At 48.3% G+C, this 9,821-nt stretch overlaps 1 protein-coding gene and 1 non-coding gene across 2 annotated transcripts; both read right to left on the bottom strand.

The window, feature by feature from the left end:
• Nucleotides 1–2,980: 2,980 nt before the first annotated feature.
• On the bottom strand, nucleotides 2,981–6,256 carry LIAT1 (ligand of ATE1). The gene is made up of 2 exons (XM_069483111.1): nucleotides 5,983–6,256; nucleotides 2,981–3,453 (listed from the first exon to the last, which is right to left on the bottom strand). Exons 1-2 carry the CDS (start codon nucleotides 6,254–6,256, stop codon nucleotides 2,981–2,983), a joined length of 747 nt encoding a protein of 248 aa, XP_069339212.1.
• A 2,103-nt stretch (nucleotides 6,257–8,359) lies between these two features.
• LOC138392678 (U6 spliceosomal RNA) lies at nucleotides 8,360–8,466 on the bottom strand. Its single transcript, XR_011234964.1, has one exon. It is a non-coding gene; the product is annotated as a U6 spliceosomal RNA (small nuclear RNA).
• Between the last annotated feature and the right edge of the window lie 1,355 nt (nucleotides 8,467–9,821).

Below are 9,821 nucleotides of genomic sequence, written 5' to 3'. Positions count from 1 at the left end.
GGGAGTGACTCTCTTTTCTTCACAAAACTAGACTCAGGGGGCTGAGGTGGGAGCATCACTTGAGGCCAGGAGCTCCAGACCAGCCTGGGTAACATAGCAAGGCCCCATCTCTTAAAAAAACTTTAAAAATTAGCTCGGCACGGTGGCACATGCCTGTAGCCCCAGCTACTTGGGAGGCTGAGAAGAAAGGATTGCTTGAGCCCGGGAGTTTGAGGCTGCAGTAATCGTGCCATTGCACTCCAGCCTGGGTGACAGAGCCAGAGATCATCTCTAAAAAAAGAAACAAAAAACAAAACTATAAGCATGTCAGTGGCCATCTTTTCATACTGTGACAAGAACCTGCCTGAATATGAAGCTAATACAGAGGGGGCAGAGGTGAAATATGGAGAAAGAGAGACAAATTTTAATGACACAGTGTGAGCTCCTGGATTCAGCCATACCTGAAGCCACAGCCAACCCTAGACTGTTGGCTTTATAAGTCAACCACTCCCCTTTGTCTTTAAGCCAGTCTTGATTGTGTTTTCTGTTTATTGCCATAAAGGAGTCCTCACTGATACAGCCTAGGTGTGAGAAAGACACTTAAAACTTCTAACCCAAGATGGTTTGACATAGTATCACTTCTGTGCTCATGAGAACACTAAACCCCACCTGCTTTCTATGTTTATATCTTACGCATAGACTCCCACTTGGTTCAAGGCTACAAGTGGGCCCTTTTGTATCTGGTCCAAAGTCCCCTCCCAGAATACTGGGCTTTTGGGCTCTTGCTTCATTCCTCCTACTTTCTCTCTTGCTCCAGACCCCGATAATTTCTTTTGTGCTTTGTTTGAATTTTATTTATTGGTTAACCACTGAAGCCACATTTCTTCTGGGAAGCTCACCCTTCAATAAGGTGCGGTCTATGCCACCACCCAGGACAGCATCTTCATGAAACTCTTGCAGTAGATTGAGCGCTTCTAGGTGCCAGGTGCTATGCTAAATGCTTCCTGTAATTATTGCATTTGAGTCTCACAATACTAAGGTAGGTATTTTCATTCCTATTTTCAGATGAGGCAACTAAGGCTCAGAGAGGTTAAACAATTTGCCTGAGGTCACACAGCTAGCATGTAGCAGGAAAGGAATAAATACAGCTCTGATGTAAAAGCTCATACTTTTTTTTTTTTTTTTTTTTTTTTTTGAGACAGAGTCTTGCTCTGTTGCCTGGGCTAGAGTGCCATGGTGTCAAGCTCACAGCAACCTCAAACTCCTGGGCTTAAGCAATCCTTCTGCCTCAGCCTCTCAAGTAGCTGGGACTACAGGCATGTGCCACCATGCCCAGCTAATTTTTTTCTCCATATACTTTTAGCTGTCCAGATAATTTGTTTCTATTTTTTTAGTAGAGATGGGGTCTTGCTCTTGCTTAGGCTGGTCTCGAACTCCTGACCTCAAGCGATCCTCCCATCTCGGCCTCCCAGAGTGTTAGGATTACAGGCAAAGCTCATAATCTTAACCACTATCCCAGAATGACACCTCATAGCAGCAAGATGACCACAGACCAATACCCCCGCCCCTCACCACCCGTGGAAGACGTTGCTAAATGACCAAGGCGCTCTGGGTCCGGCGAGCCAGACGGCTCCACACCACACCCCCAGCCACCGTGGTTGATCCAGAGGGCACAAGAGATGCCAGCCCAGCAGCTGCCCCCTGCTGTCTTCACCTTTGCGTTGATACCCCAGGGCACCAGCAAGGTCCTGTGGCTGAGCACTAGCATACTTCCTGTCCCCTCCTCTTCAAAGTTCAGAGAAAGATGCCCACTTGCACTTAGCTTTCAACTTTCCAATAAGCATTCTGTGTGATGTTTGTATTGGCAAAGGCAGGGACCTCATCTTAGACTTCCACTCTGTCCCTCTGAGACCCCACGCTGGCAGTGGAGGCTACCCGAGACCACCCTTGTCCTTTGGACCTGTCAGTCTGCATCTTTGTGCCTGAGGGTGCATTTCCCCTACCCCTGAGCTAGCCTTCTAGGCCCACACAGGGCAGCAGCTAGAAACGCCAGGAAACTAACACACACCCAGGACCAGCGTCAGCCAGTGCCTTTGGGGAGTGTGGATACCCCAGCTCCCGCACCCTCAGGTGGGATAATCCTAGCAGTGGGATTCCCAGTGCTTCCCTGCGGGATTCAGCTCCAGGTGCCCAGTATGAAAGCTGGCTTAATAGTGTTCCCTGATTGGCTGTCTTCCCTCCCTTCTATCGCCCCCCCCGCCCCGCCCCCCACCTTTCACTCACCTCCCTAACTATCTGCATTGGAATCTGGAGGAGCTGCTTCTGGGAGAATGCAAAGGTAGATAACACACAGCCCTCACTCAATAAATATGTGTGGGAGGAAGGAGTATAAACCTAGGGTAAGCGGTACACGAAGGCATATTTTAATGGGGTGTTGGGAGAGAACCATATTTATAAAAGAAGCAATATTCATTTTGGGATTTCCCATAATAACCGCCTAGGGATGAAGTTCTGGGACCCACTTATTTTGAGGCCACATAAGGGCAGGTATTTAATTTAAAAAATAAAAGTATCCGGGATATTCGGGGCTTCTTCCTTGGGTCTACAGAAGCACGTACTGTGTGAATTTTACCCATGAGTTTGAGACTTAGAATTTATATATAATCTACATACTTTCTTTTCTTTTTAGGGGCAGATTATATGACATCCAGCTGTGCTGAGAAATTGAAGAACAGAGAGACAGGAGTTTATTTCAGAAAAAGGAAATCCTTAAAAGAACTTTTCTCCCTAAATTGCTAATGTTCGTAAAGAGGCCCAGGCAATTAAGGGCGTCTTGGTGAAGGGACAGGCCGGCCTCATCCCATCCACGTACCAAACATCTGCTTCTTCCAGATACAGGTCTGATTTCCTTTTATTCTTTTTTAACACATCAACTTGCGGGAAGGAAAGAGTACAAGTCCATCAGCATTGCGGGGGGACATTTACTCCGGCGGACCAGTAACTAAAACAGAGTGTAGGAGCCTTGGGGTAAGGTTTCCTTCAATGCGTGATCAGGGTGGTTGGCTTTCAGTGTGGGCTGCGCGTTGCTGGAGCTGCTGCCTTTGTCTGGGAGGTAGGGTAAGCTCTCAGGGCTCTCCTCCACATGGGGATGCGAGGTGAAGCCCTTGAGGGCCAAAATCTGGTACCGCTTTCTCCGGTTCACTTTATAGACTCGAATCCTCTCTTTCTCTGCCTCCGGGTCAGCGAGGACTCCCTCCCAGCGCAGGCTTTCATTGACCTGGTTCGAAAGATTCTCTGCTACTTCGGCAAAGTGGGGAGGACTGACGGTGGAGGAGTAAGGAGGGATGTGCTTGTTTTCGTGTTTGTCTTGTCTGCGCTCCGGCCGTGGGCCGTGGTCTTTGCTGGGATTTAAGATGTCATGAGAGGATGAAGAAAGCTGTTGGCTTTTCAGGCTCCGACTCTGATGTTTATCTGCTGAGTAGATGAGTAGGTTAGTATTTGTGGTGACGTCTGCCCTCGGCCTGCCTGGGATGGTGCCAGAATTGCCAGGATATAAGGGGGTGGAGGCCCCTCCTTACCCAGGGCTCAGGTCGCCAAGCCCACCAGCTCCGCGCACATCCGCTGCCTGTATGCTTGTGCTCAAGGCATTTGGGGGCAGGAGGAACCATTTATTTAGCCCATGCTATGAGCCAGGTCCTCTGGATAAAATAAATCGGCCCTATTCTCCAGGTGAGGAAACCGGGGCTCCAAGAGCTGCAGGAACTTGCCAGTGTCATGCAGCGAGTGGCAGAGCCAGGATCTGAATGCGGGCCTGGCTCCCAGGGGCCGGTTCTTTCCACTGTGCCACGCTGCCCCCAGCTGAACCTCGCCACATGTGCACCAAGGTATTTCCCAGTTCTGGGAGGCTGTGACTCTACCGCTAGTCTAGACGCTTTATGATGGAAGAAACGGAGAACAACAGAAAAGCTCCCTAAATTCGACTGATGAAGGCAGTATTATGCCAAACCAAGAAATAGTTCAGCTGTGTGCTTGTACTGATTTTTTTTAAATTAGTAGCATTTCAGAATTATGTAACATGCACGTAAAATACTACAAATTGTGGTTCTTTCATCAGCTCATCTTTTTATTTTGAGGGGAGAGAGAAATACCTCTCCCCCCAAGAAAAAAAGAAGAGAAAAAAAAAATAAGAAAAAAAATCCTCTCGACATTTTCTTATCTTCCTACTCCTGAAAACTATTTGGTGTCCCCTGCTGACAGTATGAGGTACATGTCACTGTCATTTTTACAGTCAAAAGCTATACCCAGGGCCGGGCGCGGTGGCTCACGCCTGTAATCCTAGCACTCTGGGAGGCCGAGGCAGGTGGATCGCTCGAGGTCAGGAGTTCGAGACCAGTCTGAGCAAGAGCGAGACCCCCATCTCTACTAAAAATAGAAAGAAATTATCTGGCCAACTAAAATATATATAGAAAAAAAAATTAGCCGGGCATGGTGGCGCATGCCTGTAGTCCCAGCTACTCGGGAGGCTGAGACAGGAGGATTGCTTGAGCCCAGGAGTTTGAGGTTGCTGTGAGCTAGGCTGACTCCACGGCACTCACTCTAGCCCAGGCAACAAAGCAAGACTCTGTCTAAAAAAAAAAAAAAAAATCTATACCCAAAAGACAATAAACTTCTTAATTTCGTTTTGCAGACACATATAGGGCTCTTTGACCTAAACTCCAAAATTTTCTTGGCTTTTTATTCTGATTCCACCTGAAGAAGTAATCATGGTCTTCCCCACACTACGAGTTGACATCTGGAAGGCTGACACTCCTGCCTCCAGCTTGCCAGTGGGGCCAGCTCTGCCACAAAGAACCAGGGCCCAGAAACTTGAACCCGGGACCAGCCCCACTGGAGGTCAAGGCCACCTCCCTGATAAGCAAAGCCACTGAGATGCACCACACAGGTGACAATGGACTCGCAGCACTCATGGGCAGGTGCCTTCCATGTCACTGTTGAATCCTCTGTCTTCCAAGTAGGTGCTCAGCGCCTCTGTTGAGAAGTCTGGGGGTGCTGTGAGAAGAGCATGGTGAGATGTGGCGACTGTGGGTTTGTGGCAGGTGTTGGCGTGTGCATGCACGTGAAGGTGTCCCCGAGAGAGCCTGGAGCCCCTGCGTGCATAGGACTGTCCGTGTATAGGAGCTGTCTGGGGGAGGCGTTCATGCACGCGAGTGTATAACATAGTATCTGTGTGTGTGTGTAGACTGTGAACTGTGAGCATGACAGGTTATCTGTGCTTTAGTGTCATCTGATGGTGGTAACGTTGCTACGAGGGGGCGCTGTGGAGGGTGTCAGGGTTACAAGAGGAAGCTGCGGTGACTGGTGTGATGGCGTTTGTGCAGTTGAAGGCTGCCCCTTGGGAGACAGGAGGCGGGGGGTGGGGTCTGTGCAAGGACTTTATATGCATTTACACGGGTATGGGTGTCCCCATCGCATCCAGAGGCAGGTGCCCCGTAACGCACAGGGGGCGAGCAGGACCCCTGTGTTTCTGTGTGAATGGGAGCGAGGGTCTGTCATGCCGGGTCTTAGTGTGTTTGGCTTCGGGAGAGTCTCCGTGTGAGGAGGGCTTGAGACGTCTGTGGGGAATGTGTGGATGTTTAGGATTACAAGTTTTGGCTGAGGGATTAGGACGTTGAGAGGTGTCTGTGTAAAGCTAAGCATCTTTTGTGGGGTTGGGAGGCTCTTGGGAATGGCAGGTGTCTGCGGGACGTCTGTGGTGATTAAGGGGACTCTGTGCTGGGGGGTCTCTGTTGGTACGCATGGTCTTTATGGGTAGGGCTGGGCCATCACTGCGCTGCGACAAGTGGCCTGTGTGGGGAGCGGGAGGACCGCTGTCTGGGGCGGGCGAGCTTGTCCCCGGTCTGAAGTGCTCTCCAGGCAGTCGGGTCTCCGGGAGGCGGGGGATGGGTGTGCTCGGAGACGACTCTCAGGTGCGGGAGCCGAAGCAAAGGCACCTGCTCCTCTTACCGTCCCGCTTGCCCGACCCCTTGGTCTTTTTCTTCTTTTTCTTCTTCACCTTCCGCTTGGTCAGCTCGGGGGCGCTGCCCGCGATGGGGGGCAGTCGGGGCCTCGGCGAGCCCGCAGCGCCGCCCTCCAACTCCTCCTCCTCGTCCTCCTCGTCCTCGCCCCCCCTGCCGTACCGGGACGCCCCGGCCCCACGGCGGCGGCAGTCCATCCGCCCGGGGGCCCGCGACCTGCGCCTGGCGCAGCCCACAGCCTGGCTGGGGCCACGCGTCTCCATGGCGACTGCCCCACACCGCGCGTGCGCAGGCGATCCGGAAGCTCCCGCAGGGTCCCGCTGGGGAGTAGGTGTGCGCATGCGTGTCCCAGGCTGTCTGAGACCTTGGTACAGTCAGCTGTGCAAAGGGCAGGAGTGGGTAGAGAGGTTTTAAATCCTCTGGCTGACGCGCATCTCGTCCACTCCTGTGCTTTTTTAAATTATGTGTATTCTTCCCTAAATTTTTATTGTCCGAGTTTGATACGTCTATCTTGGACTTTTAAAGCCAGCATGTCCAAAACCAATTTACTTCGTTTTTGATCTTAGTGAACAAAACAGCTGGACAGGCCAGAAGCCTGGTGGCCTTCTTTGTCCCCCACTCTCTCCCTTGTGCCCTCACTTAAGCTAGGGCTGACCGCCATGTCTGGCACTTGGACTTCTGGACCCCCCTCTTGAATGGTCTCTGTGCTTTCAAATCCTTCCCACGAATTCTTTGTCCACGCAGCTGCTAGAATAGACTTTTAAAGACAATTGGATAATTCACTCTCTTGCGTAAACCCCTCCAGTGATACAAAACAGAACAAAAAGGCCAAAAAGCTCTCCAGTGGTTCCTTATCACAATTCATATCGAGACTAAACTCTTTACAGTGGCTTACTAGGCCTGGAATGATCTGTTTGCTTTTTTTTTTTTTTTTCATTTTTTAAATGTTTTAAATTTAAAAAAATTTTTTAGATTAGTCAAGTGCAGTAGTGAGGAGGGGTCAAGTAGTAGAACAAGGAGTTCAATCTGTAACTGACTGTGAACAATCAAGTGAGATAACTCACTACCTTCGGAGCAGCCTGTTGTTTGCTTTTCATTCTAAGTTTATCCACCACAGATTGTGTAATCCAAAATGGCTGCAGTAATATCTGTCATCCCACATGCTCTTCTACAATAGAATCTTGCTGCTTCTACAGCAGGAGACAGAGTCTAATTTCATTCCCCTTCAATCTGGGTGGGTTTGTGGACTCACTTGTATCCAATAGTATGTGGTGGAAGGGCCCTTGTGTGACTTCTTAGGCTGGGTCATAAAGGAAAGGCAGGATCCATCCACCTTGCTGGCTGATGGCTTGCTTGCTCCAGGAATCCTGAGCCTCCAGGTAAGAAGTCTGCGGACCCTGAGGCTGTCATGCTGTGAGGAAGCCCAAGCTGGACCACATGGAGAGACCCTAAGATCATCAGAAGGCAGAGAGAGAGAGCGAGAGCGAAGTCCTAGCTACTCCAGCCCCCACTTTTTCACCTCCAGCAGTAGTCTGACTGCAACAACAGGAGAGACCCCCAGGCCAGAACCAACCAGACAAGCCTGTCCTGAATTCCTGACCCAAGACACTGTGATAGATAATAAAATGTTCATAATTGGAGAAGTTACTAAGTTTTGGAGTGATATGTTTTACAGCAATAGATCACTGGAACATCAATCTTTGATTTTAGCCATTTTAATGGGTAAGAAGTTATAGTTCCCTGTGGTTTTAAGTTCCATTTCTCTGCTAATTAATGAAGTTGAGTGCTTTTTAATGTGCTGATTGGTCATTTGTGTATCTTAAGTGTCTGTTGAAGCCTTTTGGCCATTTTGTAATTGGGTCATTTATAATTTTGTTGATTTGTAAGAGCTCTTTATGTATCTTGCATATAAGGTCTTTGCCAGATACATGGCTGCAAAGATTTTTTGTCCAGCTTCTCTATTCATTTTCTCTCTCTTTCTTTTTCTTTCTTTCTTTCTTTTTCTTTTTTGGTAGAGACAGGGTCTCACTCTGCTGCCCAGGCTAGAGTGCAATGGCATGATCATAGCTCACTGAAGCCTCAAAATCCTGGGCTTCGACGATCCTCCTGCCTCAGCCTCCTGAATAGCTAGGGGTATAGGCACATGCCACCAAACCCAGCTAATTTTTTAATTTTTTTGTAGAGACAGGGTCTCACTCTGTTGCACAGGTTGGTCTCAAACTCCTGGCCTCAAGTGATCCTCTCACTTTGGCCTCCCAAAGTGCTGGGATTATAAACCATAGCCACCACACCTGGCCTTATCTATTCATTTTCTTAATGATGTCTTTGGATAAGTAGAAACTTTATTTTATTTTATTTTTTTTTTAAAAAATATGGAACGCTTCATGAATTTGCGTGTCATCCTTGCGCAGGGGCCATGCTAATCTTCTCTGTATCGTTCCAATTTTAGTATATGTGCTGCCGAAGCGAGCGCGAAACTTTAAATTATGATAAAGCCATTTTGTCAAGTTTTTCTTTTTGTATTCTGTCCAAGGAACTTTTGCCTACCCTGATATCACAAAGATAGTGTGCGATATTGTTTTCTAGAAGCCTGATGGTTCTGAATATTAAGGTTAGGTCCATGATCCACCTCACATTAATTTTGTGAATAAAATTAGGTAGGAGTCAATATTCATTTTTTTTCCTCAGTGGATTTTCAGTTGTTTTAGGAACATCCATTGAAATGACATTTCTTTTCCCATTGACTTGACTTGGTACGTCTCTAGAAAATTAATTAGCTATATACATGTGAATCTATTTCTGGGCTCTCTATTTTGTGCCATTGTTTTATCTGTCTACCCTTACACCAATATCACCCATCTTGATTATTGTAGCTTTATAGTAAGTCTTGATAGTGTAAGCCTTCCAACTGTGTTCTTTTTTTTGAACATTTTTGTTTGTTTTTTGTTTTGTGACAGGTCTCGCTCTGTTTCCGGGGTTAGAGTGCAGTGGTGTCATCATAGCTCACTGCAACCTCAAACTCCCGGGCTCAAACAATCCTTCTGCCTCAGCCTCCTGAGAAGCTGAGACTACGGGCACATGCCACCACGCCCGGCTAATTTTTCTATTTTGGTACAGATGGGGTTTTGCTCTTGCTCAGGCTGGTCTTGAACTCCTGACCTCAAGTAATCTTCCCACCTCAGCCTCCCAGAGTGCTAGGATTACAGGTGTGAGCCGAGGTGCCCGGCCTTGAAGATTGTTTTGACTATTCTAGAGCCTTTGCTTTTCTATATAAATTTTCAAATCTTCTTGTCTATTTCTTTAAAATAGCCTGTTGAGATTTTGATGGGGATTACATCACGTCTATAAATTTTGTCACTCTAGTACTCAGTAATGACAGTCATTAGCATGTGAGAACACATTGCTCTATAAAAGGCCCTTAGTTTGCATGTGAGTCCTTAGTCCTCCCATCCACTGGCTGAGCTCCCTTCTGTGCCCAGCACAGCTCTGCACGCAGTGAGCGCTCAGTATCCGCCTCTTGCCTGTTTGCTTTTGTCCTTAGGAGTTAAGTGAAATATAAAATGACAGAAGTGCTTTGTGCAAATAACCAGCTGCTATGAGATGTCTGGGGTTTGCTTTTCAGACGCCCTTCCATGCTCACCCCGGTACTCGCAGACAGGTGCTGGGGAAGGCTGGCTGCCTCCTGCCTGTCTTCCCTCGCAGCTGGTCCTCCCTCCTTGCCTGAGTGCTTAGCTGGCAGGAGACAGCTCGACCCTTTCTCTTCTGATTTTAATGAAGGTGGCATTGAGGTTGTGTTGAGCCAGCCAGTGAGCTATGAAAGACAGAAGT

Source organism: Eulemur rufifrons, chromosome 9 (assembly GCF_041146395.1).
Source record: "Eulemur rufifrons isolate Redbay chromosome 9, OSU_ERuf_1, whole genome shotgun sequence".
In the NCBI taxonomy this organism is placed as follows: domain Eukaryota; kingdom Metazoa; phylum Chordata; class Mammalia; order Primates; family Lemuridae; genus Eulemur; species Eulemur rufifrons.
The sequence above is the reverse complement of the archived record's forward strand: the minus strand, read 5'-3'. Positions and strand labels throughout refer to the sequence as shown.